This window comes from Harpia harpyja, chromosome 8 (assembly GCF_026419915.1).
Source record: "Harpia harpyja isolate bHarHar1 chromosome 8, bHarHar1 primary haplotype, whole genome shotgun sequence".
In the NCBI taxonomy this organism is placed as follows: domain Eukaryota; kingdom Metazoa; phylum Chordata; class Aves; order Accipitriformes; family Accipitridae; genus Harpia; species Harpia harpyja.
In genome coordinates, this window is record NC_068947.1 from 15,175,971 (window position 1) to 15,193,372 (window position 17,402).

General features: G+C 53.5%; 1 protein-coding gene and 1 long non-coding RNA gene across 2 annotated transcripts in view; one reads left to right on the plus strand and one right to left on the minus strand.

Moving 5' to 3' along the window:
• Nucleotides 1-17,197, minus strand: part of SIM2 (SIM bHLH transcription factor 2) — a 64,069-nt gene extending 46,872 nt beyond the window's left edge. Inside the window, exons 1-4 of the mRNA XM_052794269.1 lie at nucleotides 15,912-17,197; nucleotides 15,357-15,539; nucleotides 5,934-6,016; nucleotides 2,882-2,971 (exon numbers count right to left, since the gene is read on the minus strand). Coding sequence (XP_052650229.1) covers nucleotides 2,882-2,971; nucleotides 5,934-6,016; nucleotides 15,357-15,531 — 348 coding nt within the window. The 5' untranslated portion in view covers nucleotides 15,532-15,539; nucleotides 15,912-17,197. The remainder of the gene's footprint in view (nucleotides 1-2,881; nucleotides 2,972-5,933; nucleotides 6,017-15,356; nucleotides 15,540-15,911) is intronic.
• LOC128144884 (uncharacterized) lies at nucleotides 15,262-16,012 on the plus strand. Its single transcript, XR_008236249.1, has 3 exons — nucleotides 15,262-15,384; nucleotides 15,501-15,615; nucleotides 15,785-16,012. It is a non-coding gene; the product is annotated as an uncharacterized LOC128144884 (long non-coding RNA).
• Nucleotides 17,198-17,402: the final 205 nt, after the last annotated feature.

Below are 17,402 nucleotides of genomic sequence, written 5' to 3' on the forward strand. Positions count from 1 at the left end.
TTAATGTTATTTTTAAATTTTAAAAAAGCTTAACTACACCAGCCAGTGAAGGGTTATTCAGAAGCTCTGATTTCTTTCTGCTGAAGTTAAATTCAAGTTCAGCTAGAAGATAAAGGCTACTGTAGTAGGTCTCCAAGAATATCCTGCAAAATATTTTTAAATGGACTTTTTATTTAGTTTAAATATATATTTTTAAACAAATTGCACTTTAACTGGAAATTGATGTGTGGACTAGTTAATTGTCAAATTATTTAATAAAAAGACCTTTCTATGCACACTCTAAAAGATTTTCTACAATCATCATCACTCTGGTCTCAGCTTGTATTGGCTGGAGCTCTATGAGAGCACTTGTTGAAAATATAGTGTGGGATTATGACTTGGTGAGGGAGACTTGCACATTTTGCTTCTACAGATCAATCTCATTCTTGTTGATGTCAGTGGCAAAACTCCCAGTGATTTCCAGAGAAGCAGGAACAAGAACTCATTTAGAGCCCTGGGAAGCTTACAGGAATATCCTAGTGTTAATGTATTAATATCCTAATACGTAGGAGTAGCCTAGTATTAACGCTAGTACTACTTAAAGCAAAATTGTCCTCTCAAAAATAGAGCATTGAGAAAAAGCAAGAACAGATTAGATGATAAAACCAAATAAGGAAGGAGGGGAAAAAATCACTGCCTTGTTTAGCTGGGGTTTTGTATTTGTAAATCAAAAACTGTGCGCTGTGAAACTGCTGGAGCACTTCATGTTTTGAGAGTCTAAAACATGCCCTTAAATTTCACATCCCTCTGTCCTCTCTGATCTGTAGCTTTCTGGGGAGTTCAAGGATACAGCCCATTCATTCACAAATCTCTGCTAAAGTGAAATATTTGTGATTTTGCTTATTAAACAGACTTCAATAAGCAATATGACCAAATCCTCTAGTTTTCCTCAGCACCTCTTGCACTAAGGGTTTATAGATATTTACATGTGCAATGCACGTGGAATTCAGTCTGTGCAGATGGCTGTAAGGGCATGAGGGCTAAATATGACTAAAGCCTGTATGACACTTTCAGTCCCCTCTCCTTGAATGTGGTAAAGTCTATTTAGTGCCCTACTGATCCCGTAGTTCTTTAATTTCACCAGATGACTGGATAATACTGAGACCTACAAGATCTGATGACTTGATATTGCTCAAAAAGAAAGAAAAGAAAGAAACAATTTCTGGACAAAACCTGGAAGATCAGTTAGCACTTATTAAACAGCAAGCAGCACAGGACAATGAGACTCTACTTCAGCAAGGACAGATGGGAACACTCAGTGCTTTGGAATAATTGTACTGACTAAATGAATCTATTTAAGCAGTCAGCAACATGGTGGATCTTTTCAAAAAGTTAAGGCAAGAAAAACTTTCAATAAGGCTGTTGATTCAGAGTAGAATATATGGCCATTCTCTAGGAAAGTTTATTCTAAAACAAAGCAATTTTCAAGTAATTTGAACATGCATTAAATGTTATGAAACAACTAATACTATACTGTAACAGACTCAATTGAACAAACTGCTTGAACCAAGAATGTTCCCTGGACACATTTTTAAAAGCTGGCAGAAAAAAAGTATCCACACAGAATATTGATTCTCAAAACTAGTTTTTCTAAAAGAGATTACAAAAACAGGGATTGTAGTTGCCTTTGGATTTAGAACTGGTGTTTATTAGATTATATACTTGCTTTTTCTAGCTATTTAGAATTCTTTTTTTTTTTCACAGCTACTGATTCTAATATCATTATTATCAACACACATCCAAAGAACTTCACAGTTTTTCAATCAAAGTTATTAGTTATTACCAAAGTTGAAGTACACATATAATCTCCACAACTCAGCCCTTCCTCTGTTTATTGGCTATTGGAATAGCCACAGGGCATATTCCCCAGACATTTTCAGAACATCCTGCTCTCTCTCACCTTCATCTCCTCCTTCTTCTTCCCTCTACTATTAAGTCTTTTTTTTTTTCACTTTATTTAACTCTGAGAAGTGTTTGAGCTGCAACTGGTTCTGAAGAAACACTTCTGTTTCTTGCAAGTCTCATTCAGGGCCCAGTGAAATTAATTAGGAGTTTTTCTATTGGAGTTCGGCAAGCTTTAGGTCAGGTGCTACCAATGAATTTGTGTAATACATTTACACACAAAGATATGGAAACTTGCACTCTGCAATAAATTCAGGCTATTTGCCCTTGTGCCTATCCCAAGAAGGCAAAAAATTAGAAATGTCCTTCTAAGAAAAAAAACAATAAAACCCCCTTATACTTCTTGTGCAGAACAGTAGTAAACTGAGTTTTATGAGTTCTATCACAACCATATAAAACGCTTTACTGAAAAGACCACTGAGCTGGAAAAACTCAGGAAAAACTACCCTGAATTCCATGTGAACACTCATAAATCTGCCCCCCTTTTCTTTTTTTCCTAAAGCACATTTGCCATAAAACTCATGTTCCACATCAGATTTCCTCTCTATTTCATAGCAAGTCTCAATATCTTACACAATCTAAAACATATAGACTTGAATTCTAAACTTTATTTCAGATGTATAGCGTTACCACACAGGCAATAGGTTTGGGTTTCAAGCTCTGTATATATCTGCAATTTGCAATATCATATTATTTATTACCCTTCTTAAAGGTAATGAGGAGTAAAATACAATGAACAAGAAAAGATATAAAGACAGTCACGATGTGGTTGTAAGTAAAGGGAACTTGAATATTTAAGTAAGGTCATTTATCAGAGAACAAAGTTGAAGCTTCAAATACTCCTAAAAAACAATAGCATTATATCCATGGCAAGATACCAGTATTAGATTTCAAATCTAGTATCTGTATTTAACAGATGGACAGAATAAATCACTCATACCTGAGATAAGCCAAGATGTACAGATGCTGTTTCTGAGATGTACATTATTTTGCCATCTGATGCTACCACGAAAACAAAGCCATCCAAAGTCTGAAAAAGAGAAATATGTAAGGTAAAAAGCAAGCACTCTGTTTAAACCATTTACAGTGAAAAATTTCTGAAGTCTTTTGGAGGAAGATTGCTATCCAACTTCAACAGCAGCAAATAGCAGCAAAATTTAAGGAACAGAAACCTTCATCCGATGCTATTCTTACAAACTCAATGACACACGCACACATTGTGAAACCCAATTCATTCCCTCTACAGATGCTAGCTTTACTGCTTCACTTTAAGTTAACATTCTCCTGTTGATTCTGGTTATTTTAGTACTTAGTACAAATCCTGAGCTATGTGGTACTTAGGGGAAAGTCTAGCACTACGCAAGCCATTTTTTATGGCATAATTGGCAGACACAGCTTACCGCTATTTGCAATATATTTAATGAAACCGTAAGCAATGCTTTAAATTTCTTTGACTATATTTTTAATAATGTCTTTCTGAACAGAGGGCCGTCTGCTATGTAGCTATGTGGACTTAGGAAAAGAAAGAAAAATAAATCAGCATTCAAAACTTTATCACACTTGAAGAGAGATATTTATGCTCATTAAGCTATATCCCTACAGTCTGTGAATCTCGATAATAGTAATATGCAATGCAAACTTGAGATCCAATCCTACAAATTCTTATTGACAGGATATTGACTGCAAGGTAAATATTACTTGTGTGAGTAAAAACTGAAGTTTAATTTAGCCATGTGTCATTCATACGAGAAAAAGAAATACGATGCAAATGGTACAGGTTAGCCAAAACTGCCCATGATTTGGACACACAAACTATAAGTATGCAGGTGCCTTGACTCTTCAGTGCCCAATTTGAGGCATTTTTTCAAAAGTATCTGATATCCTCAGTCAAAAAGTATCCATTTTCTCTAAGCAGTTTAGGAAGCTCTGATCAACACACACATACTAACATCATTGGAAAATATATTTGGAAGAGAAAAATAATTTTTACAGTATACAGATAAAACAAATGCTTATTTTATTTCATCTTTTAAGTTACTGAACCAGGAGAGGAGCAATAAAATCCTGTATGCTTCATGCTCTTACAGTGCTGCCCCAATAAGAAAATATTCCAGATTATTCTCTGGCCTACTAACGATTCTAGAGCATGTAATTGAAACCAGATTACTCTTTGCCTTTACTTTTTTTTCTTTTTTGGAACATAAATTAAATTTTGTAGAAGTATTATAATGGGAAATAAAATGTTGCACCCTTAGCCATAACTTTGCTTTTAAACACTGTCATCTTGCAATTGCTCTACCCAGTATCATAACTAAAGCCGTGTCAATACATTCATTACTGCATTAAATGGTGCAGTAGGTCTCTAACTTTCATGTACAGAAAAGCATATTGAAGCTGAAACTTCACATGTAAGGTTTCAGTCTAAGAACCCTTAAAAAAAGTTTACAGTAAATGTGGGTTTATTAAAATGTTAAGCATTCATCATTCAGAAATTACTGAACTGTAAAATGAGTATTATAGGTGATTAGCATATAATGTTACTTAAGTTCATTTAATGCCAGACAAAATGGGAAAGAGCTAACAGGGAGGAGGAGCAAGAGTAACAACAGTGATGTTTATGATATAACTAGACGTGCACTTTCTAGGTAGACTAGAGATTCTGAAACAGCTGGCAGGATATCAGCTACTTGAAACAACATTTTCAGGGCTAGAAATACCTCCACGTGAGGTAATTTTGAAATTTATCAATTTCCATTGACTGCATGCGGTCGGTAACGCATGCTTCGAATGACCCTACCGAAAGCGTGCTCTCTCTTTACCTCAGGAGAACGGGTGACATTTTGCAGGGCTGCGGGAACAAATAAACAACTCCGCGCGTCATTTCCAACGCCGGACAGCTTTCCCAGCTAGCCCACCCTGCCGCCTCCTCACCTCCCCCGGCGCAGGCGGCTTGCTTCAGCCTGGGGAGAACGGCAAATACCTGAGGGGGGGCTACGCAGGGCCCTCCGGCCGCCGCCCCGCCGCCAACGGCCGGGGCGCGAGGCGGGCGCGGGGCCCAGCAACGGCCGGGGCTGGCCCCCCAACGCCACCGGCTGGCGGGGAGGGCGGTGGGCGAGCGAGCCCTCCTGGCGACTCGGCGGGGGGAAGCGGCCACCGACCCCGAACAGTTTCTGCTGAGGTTTTTATCCCCAGCCGAGCGAACAGTTGAAACAGCTCCAGCGCTGTGACCAGGAATTAACCTCCCACAGTAAAAACGGCCGTTAAATGATTACGGTTTACTAGGTCTTTAAATTCGGGGGAGAAAAACCCTTGCTGTATTAAGTTCACATATAAAAAAAATGGAGCTAAACGTAATTTTTTTTTTCCTCCGGCTGGCACACACGCCCCGGCTACGACTTCCTAAACTCTCCTACGGGGGGGGAACCCAGAGGAATTCCAGAGCAGAATCAACGAGATTGTGAACAACGGTATTTTCAGGTGCTAACGTCCACGGGAGATCTACTCCAGATGTTGACCCCCCGCCTCGGGAGCCCTGCGCTGCCTTACAGGCTTCCTCTCCCGAGTCACCGGCGGAGAACGACGCTCCCCGATGGCCGGCACCCCTCCAGCCTAAACGCGCTCCCCGTTGCCGCTCGCCGGGGGGCTACCCGCGGGACAGCCCCGGCAGCTCTGGGGCGTCCGATTATCGCTTTTACGGCTGGGAGACACTTGGCGTGCACAGAGAGCCGATTAGCGCCATGGTAAGCTGTTACTTCTACCAGTATAAAAGGCGAAAAGAAAAAATAATTGAAGTGGTTGATGTCTCGGGTTTTCTCCCCTCCCAGCCCGTGCGAGTGTCGGGAGTAAGAGGAAGGCTTCACCCAGGCTCCTCTCGAGGTGCGGGGGAGATGAGGAAGAGGAGGAGGAGGAGGAGGAGAGGCGGGAGGTTGATCACACAGCAACACCACACTTGGGATGCGCAGCGTGTACGAGAGGAGGAAGGCGTCCACTACCTGAAGCAAATGGGATCCGAGCTCCTTGGCCACGTTATCCAAGGGCCCTATCCTGCTCGGCTGTCCCCAGGCGTCGCCCAGACCTGCAAGGGAACCAAGGAGCTGGTTAGAGCGGGAAGCGGAGCCCGGCCCGCCCTGCCTCCCCGGCTGGACACGCGCTGCCCGCAACCCGCCAGCTCTCCCCCCCTTCTCCCGCGGGGAGCGGGCCAGGCCCCGACGTGGGGGCTCGGGAGGTGGGAAACGCCGAGTCCCTTCCACACACACGCCTGGGAAGGGAATTGCTCTTTTTCTGGGGGTCCCGGCCAGCGCACTCCCGTGGACCCGCTTTCTCCCTCCCCGGAGAGCCGCCCGCCCTCCAGCGCGCCCCCAGGGAGCCGCCTGCCCCAACCGCTTCCCCTCGCCCGCCATGCCGGCACTGTCCTGCCAGCAGCATCGTGCCCGTCCTCCCCCTTCTCCCGCGGCCGGGGTGAGGGAAGACCGGCCACACACTGAGGACCCGAGGGACGAGCCCGCCGTGGAGGCAGGCGCGGAGCACCCGGCCTGCCCGCAGCCTCGCCAGGCACAGCCCAGGGCACTTGGCGCCCAGTGGGGCGTTCCCACACGGAAGGCACAAGGAGCTGCGAGACTCTCGCCTGTCTTCAATTACCGCCCCGGCCACGCGTGCTTCCCCGCGGGAGGTGCGGCAGGACGGCCCCCGACACCCGGCCTCGGGCCTGCCCGGCGCGGTCCCCCCGCCCCGCTCCCCTCCACCCCTGCCGCCGGCCGGAGGGCTGGGCTGGTGGGTTGCTTGCGCGGGGGTGCCGGTGCCGACGACCCCCACGCCGGCCAAGGCGGGTCCCGGCTGGGGAGGGGGCTGAGGAGGTTAAAGAGGGCCGGAGCTCAGTCGGGGAGAAACTGCCCCGACCGCCTCTTCACCTGCGCACGGACGGGACCGAGAAATTTGCCGGCGCGACGGCACAGCTTCGCACCCCCCCCCCTTCCCCGCCCCCGCCCGCGGCCAGCCCGGCCCCGGCCGAGCAGCGGCCCCGCTGACCCGACAGGCCCGACCCCGTCCCGCCTCTCCGCCATAGCGCTGCCCGGCGGGCTGGGGGCAGCCCGTGCGCCCGGCATTGCTTTGGTGACAGCGAAAGGTTATTGATGGAGCTGTGTTGGGGGGGGGGGGGGGAGCTGGTCTGGGGTTTGTTGGTTTGTTTGGGTTTCATTTCCTCCATGCAAAGAAGGCTTGCACCAGCTCCGCGGTGGAGCTGAGACCAGTACCCGTGCCAGCCGAAGAGCTGGGGACTCATGTCGGCACCTGATGGCAGGCTCTGCAGCGTGCCATTGCCCGCAAGAGCGCACAGATCGGGGGGGTGGGGGAGGAGGGACGGGACCGCGTCCGTTCAATGCCTCCTTTTTGGAGAGAAAGGACAGCCCTCGGGGCTACAGCACGGCTTCTGAGAGGCCACGGAGCTCTAAGGGCGTTCCTGCCCGTGCTGCCCTGCAGCCGAGAGGCGCTGCGGAAGGCCCTTCCCGGCGCCGGGTGAAAGGCGGGGATGCTCGGTGCTGCCAGCCCGGCGGTGCTGGCGGCCGGGGCACGGCGCCGCGGGCTCCACAAGCGCCCTGGCTCACTGCGGCCGGGGGCCCCGTGGGTCCCGTCTGAAGCATGGGCACACACGCGTGTGATGGATGCACAGCCCGGGCATCCTTCAGTGTCGCTGCAAACTGGTGTGCAGCCATGAAACCGAGCGCCGCGTTTTCCTCCGGTGCCCTCTCACCGACCAGGTGCTCTCAAAGAAACCTCCCGCCGTAAGCTTGCAGGGGCAAAGGCCACTGCAGCGGGAGCCCCGCTCGGCTCCGTTACGGGAGGAAGAAGAAGCTGGCACCCAGGTGGAAAGCCCTGCCCTAAGCTCCAGCTCTGGAGCGTGTTTCTAAACGTCCCGCCTGAAGCCCTCCCGGATCCGCGTATCTTTCGGCCGGGTGTCCGTAGGTAGCCCTGGTCTAGAAACGATGGAAGCCTTTCTCCCCGCTCTTGGGGCGTCCCTTGGGGTGGACAGGATCTCCCACTGGAGCAAGGCGGGCCGGCGGAGAGGACGCGTGGCGAGGCGCGGCTGCCCGCGCTGCCTGCCCCCGAGTTGCACGTCCTCCCGGTGCCCCGGTGTCGGCGGAGCCTGGCCCCACGCCCCGCTCCAGCCGGCCAAGCACAAAGGAGCCTCCGGCTCCCAGCGCCAGGCAGGGTAGCCCGGGGACCTTGGCCGGCCCTGACACCTCCTTTCCGCCGTGGCAAGGCAGTAGCAGCACCCGAGGCCAGTCCCAAGAAAAGGCGTCTGTCTCCACACCCCGTGTCCGTCGCTCCGGCTGCCCCAGCGGGTCTCTCCAAACGGCGCCGCAGAAGGGCACGGCGTGCGGCTGCGCTTTCTTGGGAGTAGGGGAAGGACACCTTCTCTTCGCCGAGAGAAGTGTTTGGCCACGCATCGGGAAATTTGCTTTGAAGAGCCAAACGAAAAGTCGCACTTTTCTACCGCCGTTTCCCGGTTCGCAGTTTGAAGAAGGCTCCTAAACTTCCAGGGACCCGTCAAAATGTTCTTTCTGCTGAAACGCTGCTTCCTCTGGGGCGGAAGGTTTGAGGATCGCAGAGACATCCTGCAGTCTCTTTCCCCAGACGGTAACAAATGCAAACGACTGTCAGTCCTGGTGCTGCGCGGCTTGCCCTTATTTCGATTTACTAATTGCAAATCTCGAAACCCCGCAAAAGGGGTTACACATAGCGGTGTAAAAACTGTCCTGAAACGAGCCCTGACTTCCCGAAGGACGAAGCAGATTTACTCTTTGAGCCACTCACGAAGAAGCTCTTCAAGAACAAACCGTGTCTCTGCCGCACCCGTGCGTGGCAATCTGCTCCGTCCTGTCCGTTACGGTTGGCCAGGTACGGTTTCACAGCATCCCTAAAATCTCCACTATTTTTGAGGTTCTTTCCTAACCCGGACTAAAAAAGTCACTTCCGCAGATTTGTTCCCTTTGAAATTTTAAATTGGATTTGCAATTGCGAACTCTCATCAAACGTAAACGCATTTGGTGGATCAGCCTGGCATTCGTCTAAGCTCGTTTTAAAGCCGATGATTTTATCATTTAATCCACCACCAGATCGCTTTAAAGATGGAAACGAAACGAATAAAACCTTACGTTCAGATAAAGGACTAACGCCTATTAACTTGCCTTCCGAGAGATTTGCAAACGCGCAGCGTACGTCCTGTAAACATATGGATGCAATAGACTCAGCCGAGCTGCTCCTGCCCAGCCAGTAAATAACGCACATTTTCACTCACTGGACTGGAGCGAGGCCAAAAGAGCTGCCGATACAAAGCGAGCGTTTCCTACACCGCCTGAACGCGGTGGGAGTTTGCCGGGGTGGCCCCGGCCGGGGATGGGTCTCCGGCGGGGGAGGCTGCCGGGTCTCCGACACGGGCATGCAGCCGGTGCCGTGCCGGACGGGTAATTTCGAAGGAAACTATTAAAAATGCCCCATTGCAGCGCGAATCACCTGCGACGCTGGCCCAGAGAGCCGTTTCCCTGCGAGCGAGCGAACAGCTGGCGCATCATCCTTCCTGCAAATGCTGGGGACACCCGTGGGGGTGGCCTGTCCCCCGAGCGCAGCCCCTTTGCCGTGCTAGAGGGCAGGGGATAGTCTACAGCCACCGGCTTGGGGCGACTCCGGGCGCTGCCGGTAACGTAAAGCCCGGAGAGCCGGAGCTGGGCTCAGCGGCAGAGCCCGTCGCGGCGGGCAGGAGCTGGCACGGCGAAGCGCTGCCTGCGGAGGGGGTGACCCGCCGGTCCCAGGCGCAGCCTCCTCTCTCCTGGCATCCCGCCGTCGGCAAACATGGATGAGATGAGCCCCTTTCCTTGTTTGCCCTCCACTTACTAGTGTCTGTAACGACCGCCGGTCCCGTCCCCATCGGGACCGGGACAGGGACGGGGACCGTGCGGCGGGGAGGGGCGGGGGACGGGGGACAGGACGGGCACACCGGGATGCTTGGCAAGAAACGCTAAGGGGGAAATAACCGGCCCTAACCACAGTGGTGCCCGCCACCCCCCCACCCCCCCCCCCGCCGGGCACCGGGCGGCAGGTTCGAGTCCCACAACGGCGTCCCACGGACAGAGCGGGGGGTTTGCACAGGCAGCCCAAAGTACGTGCTACTTTTGCCGTTGAAATGCGTGGGGGCTCTCATATGAACGCGTCCCGCTGCCTTCGGCAGACCCGGGCACGATTTCCCCCCTGCCGTCTTTTGACATCTCTGGCTGTTTTTCAAAGTACCTCAACATTCACTTTGTACCATTTCCCAGTTTCCAGGGAGGGGGGTGAGTTAAACTGTAATAAGATCTAGAAATATTTGGGAACAACTCCTACCTTTTCTCTCCAAATATATAAATTCGTACACACACACCTTTGAAAGCCCGGTAGCTTTTCTGCTTGGGATTCTGCTAAAAGAATTACTTAGCGATGTATTATGTTAAGTATCGGATTGCCCTGTAACTTGGAGTATTTCCTTTGTGTCTACTGTATTGTTCCCCGGCTCCCCCGGAGCGCATGGTCCCCCCGCGTTATTCAATCGCCATCCTTCACAAGGAACCTGGGTCAACTACAAGCGCCGGGATTTTCAGCGCCGCCTCTCGTGGGGGATTTTTCCCCAGCGCGGTTGTGCCTCCCTCGGCCGGGAGAGCAACGGAGAAATTACCGGGGGGGGGGAGCTGCCAGCCCCGGCACCCGCGGGGGACGGGGCGGAGGCGGCTCCTGCCCTCCGTCTAGCTGTGTGTCCCTCGTTTAGGGGAAGCCCAGGGCTGGATAGGGAGGGGGTGACCTATCAGCCCGTGAGGTGGGGGAGGCAGCGGGGCTCTGGGCGAGGGGCAGAGATGACACCTTCCCCAAGCCCCATCTGCAGCGAGGGGCGAGGTATCTCAGCCCCGACGGCAACGAGGATCGCACCGCTTGACAGTCGGGTCCGAGGGGCCGGGCCGGGTCTGGAGCCCACGGGGACCCCCCGCCCCGGCGGCGATAACCTCCGCTCGGCGGGGGGAGGCTCCCACGCCGGGGTCGCTTTGAGAAGGAGCAGGGCTGCGTTAGCTTAACATTGGCAGGGATGTGCCGGGCCGCCCGCCTGCTCTCTGCGGGCTCCAGCGTCACCAGCTGGAAAGGCGGCCGAGGGCTGGGCGATGGGAGCGACGGACGTAAAGATCAAGACTTTAGTTAAAAAAAAAAAAAAAGAAAAGAAAACAAAAAGGAAAAAAGAAAAAAAAAAAGCCAAGTCCCAGAGAAAAAAAAAAAAGGCAACAAAAACGCCCTCCAGAACACCCGGACAAACCCAAACCCGGCTCTTCCCAGAGAGCCAGAAACAGCAGATCATGTTAACAGGCCCGAAAGCGGGCGCACGACAAACAGCGAGGTCCCGGGCAGAGCCACAGCTACCACGGCAGTGACCCCCTCCTTCCCTCCCCGCCGGGCGGGAGAGGCCGGAGCGACCCCGCCGCCGCCGCCGCCCCCCGTCCCCGCACCACACGGCTGCCCGCTCCCGCCGCCTGGGAACGGCCGCGCAGCTCCAAGGAAGCCCTAATGGCACTTTTGTTTTAGTAAGACCTTTAATGCCACTATTAGCGGTTAGTACAATAGAGGCACGGTTTCGAAGAGGGATTACTCACGCTGTCGGCTCGGGCTTTATTTATTTATTTAATTCATTAATGAACCTCTTCGGAGTGCGTATGAAAATTAGATGAAATAGCTGTAATTCGCCTTGATTTTCTTAAAATATACGTTCACGGCCACGTTTAAATAGGGACCGAAAACTCTATATGCTCCTAGTAATTTCTGTTGTGTGCCCCTCGGAATAAGGAAGAGGTCTAAGATCTACGGCTCAGTCATTTTATTCAGATTATTTTGTGTAGCGCGCATTATCTTTTGGGTCACTTATTAATTAGCTCGCTCCCATCCGGTTTAAACATCTATAAATGTGCAATTTTATAGTCAGTTTTGGAAACTGCGTCGGGGATGGGGGAGGAAGAGTGTCACAATTTAACCAGTCTGCCATAACCGGGGGGCAGAGAATTGCGGTTTTTAAACGCGATTTATTCTCGCGTCTTTTTCTTTCATTACCTCATGTTCAGAAAAAAAAAAAATTTACCGACAGCCAAGACAGAGGAAGTCCCGTGGTGTATTTTTGTTCTACAGTAATAAATGCCTTGGCAAAAAATCAAAACACAAGAGAAGACGATCTTACAGAGCGGGAGCGTGGGGGAGGCTGTAGGTTGCTGTCTCCTGGACTTTAATTCATGAACCTGAAGGTCAGAGCGAAACCGCACGGCAAAACCTGTGATATCGGAGCACGGAATTGTGCCTTCCAGGGCTTGCACTTTGAGGGGAGAAAGGAGCCGGAATATAAATCTCCTTTCACTCTCACTTCTTGGAGCCTGGTCAGGCGCCTCCGTGGGGGGATCTGTGAGTTCAGTCCAAAATGTGCATCTTCGGGAAAACCCTGCCCGGGTGAGCAGGGGGAGACTTGTCTGAACCCCCTTACAAGCCTTGTCGAAGCGCTGGGACCAGACACTTCGGTGAGGGTCTCAAACTTTGCGTAAACTATGTGTCAGCTCGCTCTGGAAATAAAGTGGCGGGGGCGGGGGGGGGGGGAGCCATCCACCGGAGTTTTTAAAAACACAGACCTCTCTCTCTCTTCCCCTCCAGTCTAGACAGAGCTGGAAGCCAGTTTTATAGCTGGACAACCTTTCTGATCACACTGGCTGCAGCTACCCCGGGCCTAGCACGCATGCTGGAGGCGTCTCAGGCCTGTGTGTCGTGTGTCCCCCCCCCCCCCGCCATCTCGGGCTGGAAGAAGTAAACTCCCTTGAGCCTTACGGGGATGATGCCACGGGGCCGGCCCAGGGCGCTGGACCCGTGTCGGCCGCCGCTTCGGGGCCGACTCCCGGGGGAGGGCGGGCGGCGCAGCTCCCACCGCCCCGGGAGCAGAGACCGGCGGGTGGTGAGGGGGCCTGTTACATGCCCACCTTTATTTCAAGGCCCAGGACCTCGGACATGGGTCCTTCCCACCCATTGGGTGCAACATGCTCAAAGGGGTGCTTTCCCCAAATCTTGCTGCCCCAGAATTTAAGATGCCATGCCGGGCAGCCCTCTCAAGCTGTTGGGCTTCCCCTCTTCCCTTCCCAGTAAAGCCAACTGGAAACCACCAGCTGGATTTGGGGGAACGGGACGGGACACACACACTCCCCCTCCCCTCCTTTCGCAGGCAAATCCCGAAGGAAAGGGCAGTTAGGGTAATGCGGGACCGTGTGCCGTCAGGCAGCACCCCCCGCCCGGCACCAAACGCCCTACTGCAGCCAGCGGGGGAGCGGGCACTGCCCGCGGCCGCCTCTCTCCGGCTCTCCCCTCTATCCTCCACCCTCCCAGACACGAAGCGCACGGCTCAGGGCCGGAGGAGGTTGCTCTCTCGGCCTGTCATCCCTGGATGCTAAGCTTTGGTTTTAAATGTATTTCCATCCGTACTTCAGACGATGAAAGATCAGGAATTCGCTGTATGCATTTAAACGTTGCTCTTAATAAGCAGAGTGTGCGGAAACGCACGCCTGGCCTGTTTAAGGAAGACAGACACATAAAACACACCCGAGCTGTGGGTATAAACCTGCTCTCGGGGTCGTCTTGTTGCTCTTGAGGATCCATAGGGCTAGAAAAGCAAGGACCCATTCAGCAGCATCTCGGAACGTGCCACTTTTCTTCCCTCCTAAATCAAAGCCATTCGGGGGCATGGTCCCCAGCCAGGGCCGGCGAGCGGCCCCCCGAAATTGCGACGCGCTATTTCTCATCGGGAAATTTCCCGATGGGGGATAACGGCTGGAAATTGCAGCGGAGCAGCGCCTCGCTTCCCCTTGCTCCTCTAACTCGGCGTGCTTCAGAAGCGCACGCTAAAGGAGCCCTGGCTTCCCGTAGCACTGCTAGTACTTGCTCTCGAAATTACTGAATTAGATGGCCATAACGGTAAGCTTTTCTCGGTTTGGGAGTGGGGGGTTTTCCGCCCCTCCCCCCTTATATATATAATTTTTTTTTAAATTTGCAGCCTTTTAATAAAGCTCCTTAGAAACCGCGACGGAGAGCAGACCTTCCACTCCGGAATCCGCTAATTCCTTCACCACCACCACTCCCCCCCGTCCGGAGAGGCACAAACAAATGACAAAGGGGGGAGCTGGGCTTTATTTAGCCACCCGCAGACACTAACCAGCGTTTCATTTCACGTCTCCCATCAGCTCAGCGGCGGCACGGAAAGGACGGGCGGCCGACGGCTCCCCACGGGTGCCGGCCGGCTGCCTCCCCTCGCCCAAAGCGGCCCCAGCCGTCCGCCCTCTCGGCGCTCGGGGGGTGGGTGCGAGGCTGGCCGGGGGGGAATTTTTCACCAAGCCCCGGGGGACGGAGAGAGGGGTGTCAGGCCTCGCTGCTGCGTGTCTCCGAGAAGAGCTGCAAGAGCCACCGGCGCTCGCCGCCCCGCACGGCCCCGGCTCCGCACGGCCCCGGCCGGGGAGCAGCGGGGTCCCGGCCCCGCTCGGGGGCAGGTTGGGCTCGGTCCGGCCCTCCCCGATCTTCCCGGCCCCAGGAGAAGGCGGAGGGCCTCGCTGCGAAGCCTCCGTGCCTTATTTCCCAGCGTGCTTCCCTGCCTCCAGAAAACTCCAACCAAAACAAAATAATAATAACACCCATACTATTTTTCTTTCCCCGAGGCCGTGCCTGGGCACCAGCAGGAGCGCCGTGCCGAGGGGCCTCCCCCGGGGGCCGGGCCGTCTCCCTCCCGGGGCCGCAGATGCAGGGCTCGGCGGAGCCGAGTGGAGCCCGCTCTCTTCGGGACGGTCCCCCCGAGCATACGGAGCTGAACCGGCAGCAACGGAGGAGGGGGGAGAAGGGGAGATTAACCAGACGCTCTGCCCCCCCCCCGCCGCCGGCCGGGCTGCCCACCCCCGCTCCGCCGCCAGCCCGGTGCAGCCGCCGGCCGAGCTCCCCGCGCAGCCCATGCCCACGGGCGCGGCTCCCGGCGGGGCTCGTTTTCCTACGTGCGGCCACGGCGAGACGTTTTCTGGTTTAGGCCTCAGAGGACCAGAGCTGCTACTTGCAGCCCGCCCTCCGCACACCACCCCCGCGGCAAACCTCGGCTTTCGGGCAGCGCAGGCGCTGCCTCCTCTTCCCAGGCAAGAAGGCTCCTTTCCACCCCGGGTCCCGTGCTGGGACACCTGGAACACCCCCCCCCCCCCCCCCCCCCCAGGACATAGAGACGATGCGGGCTCGTGTTGGGGTATGTTCTCTCCCCCCCCCCCCGCCACCTTTCGGGCCGCAGTGCTGCCCCGTCCCTCCCGTGCGGGCCGGGCGGGAGGCGGACGGCCCCTCCTGGGGAGTCCCGGGGTGGTTACCTTCGGGGAAGACGGCTCGCATTTTCAGGTAGCTGGTGGTGAGGCGGATGATGGACGCCTTGTCCAGCTGGGAGGTGATGGCCGAGGGCAGGGGCAGGAGTTTGGCCAGTTCGTAGAATTCTCCATTTTCTTTTTCCCGTCTAGTCTTTGCCGCATTCTTGGATTTTTCCTTCATCGCGACTACTGCAAGGCGAAGATGACACTGGCATATTAGACCCGATTCTTCCGAATTGCAGGGAGCATGGATTTCGGCTTCAGAGTTAGTATTTTCGTTTAAGGAAGGGAGGGAGGGAATTCACCCAAATCAAATCAAATAATAATAATAATAATAATAATAATAATAATAATAAAAAAGGGGGGGGAGAGAAAAAAGGGGAAAAGGGGAGGGAAAAAAAGCCAAACCAACCAAACAAAAACAACACCAACAGAAATGGTGCGAGGAGGGGGGAGGTGATCTCTGAGCCACAACCACGACTGGCAAGCCGCTCGGGAGAAGGCAGTTCTGCTCTGACCCTGCAATATCTAGCGCTTCGAAACCAAGACTGAAAGACCTACACGAACCACGGTCCTCTGCCTGCAGCTGGAATCGGATCTTCTCCTCAACGGGGAGCAAATCACTGGGTTCCCTTCACTAAAGGATTTCTTCTGCTCAATCCTTCCCCGTCCAAAAGTAATAATAAAAAAATATTAAAAATAGAGCGTCCACGCAAGAAATCATTGGGCTAAGCAGGCTGAACCATTTTTGGACACTTTGCCTCTTAAAAAAAAAAAAAAAAGAAAGAAAAGACCGCGCTGCTCGTTTAACGAAGTGCAAAGTGATCTGGTCCCGGAGCCCGAGATGCCGAGGAGACGACAAGCCGGCAAGGCAGCAGCCCCCCCCCCGCTAAACGAAAGTCAAAGCCGGTGCGGAGGGAGCTGATGGCTGGAGTCCTCCGAAATCGCAAGCTCGCATTTCCTTCAGACGCTTCCCTCTCGGCCAGCTCTCGGCGGGCGGCGGCTGGTCTTGCGGCAGAAAGACGCTTTCCCCCGTCCCCGAGGGGCTGCTTCAGCGCCTGGGCGCGGGGGGCGCCGAGCCCCACGGGGCGGCGGCGGCGGCGGGGCTGGGCTGGCGGCGGGGCTGCGGGCACGGGGGGCTGCTGGCGGCGGGGCTGCTCCCGCCGCTCCGGCCGCTGCGCCCAGCTCCAAATGTGGTTCTCATGCGGAGTCAAATTAAAGGATCCGTTTTCCTCGGGACCAGTGCCACTTCAGCGTTGTCTCTTTCCAAACAAGTCCGAGCGCTGGCAAAGGCGCGGGATTGATTTTGTTGGATTTATTTATTGGTTGGGGTTTTTTTTCCCTCCTTTTAAAGAAAAAGAATTTGCAATATCAGGAATTGTTTCTTTCTTTCTTTTTTTTTTTTTTATTTGTCACGTATTTAAAGAGCAAAGCGGTGGCTCTTTCGCATAGACATGCCTTTCAAAGGCTAAAGGGAGGGTTCGCTACCTTCACCTCCCGCAAGGAGCGGCGATCCTCACCATACGGCAAGGCTCGAAGGTAAAATTTCCCTTCTCTTAGAAATCCTAGCCGGCACGCTCCTCGCCTGAAAGCACCGATATCGCCGCTTTTTTTTTTTTCTTTCCCTTTTTCTTTTTTTTTCTATTATTTTTTTTTCCAGGGGCAGAAGGAGCTCTGAAGTGGACCCCTCCGTTAATTCTTTAGCAAAGGCTGCAGAAAGCCAAGAGAGCCTCAAGAGGGGAGGGGATAATGTATCCGTGACGTGTCCGCCCGCGCAGCGCCCTCCGAGGGACCCAAATACAGAGGAGCCAGAAAAGAGCCGCAATTAGCACTTGCGATGGGACGGGAGGCCGGGGCGGGGGGAGCCGGGGGCGGAGGCCGTTCGCTGTGGCAGCCCGAGCCCGCTCCCCCCGACCTCCCTAAGCAGCCGCGGAGCGCCGGCGGAGACCCGCGGCCCCCTTGACCCGTAACCTGCCGTCCCTCACGTACGTGCTTGGTGCACCGGCCGTGACCCCGCGGCGCCGGGCGGGGGCCCTCGTACCCCCACCCGGC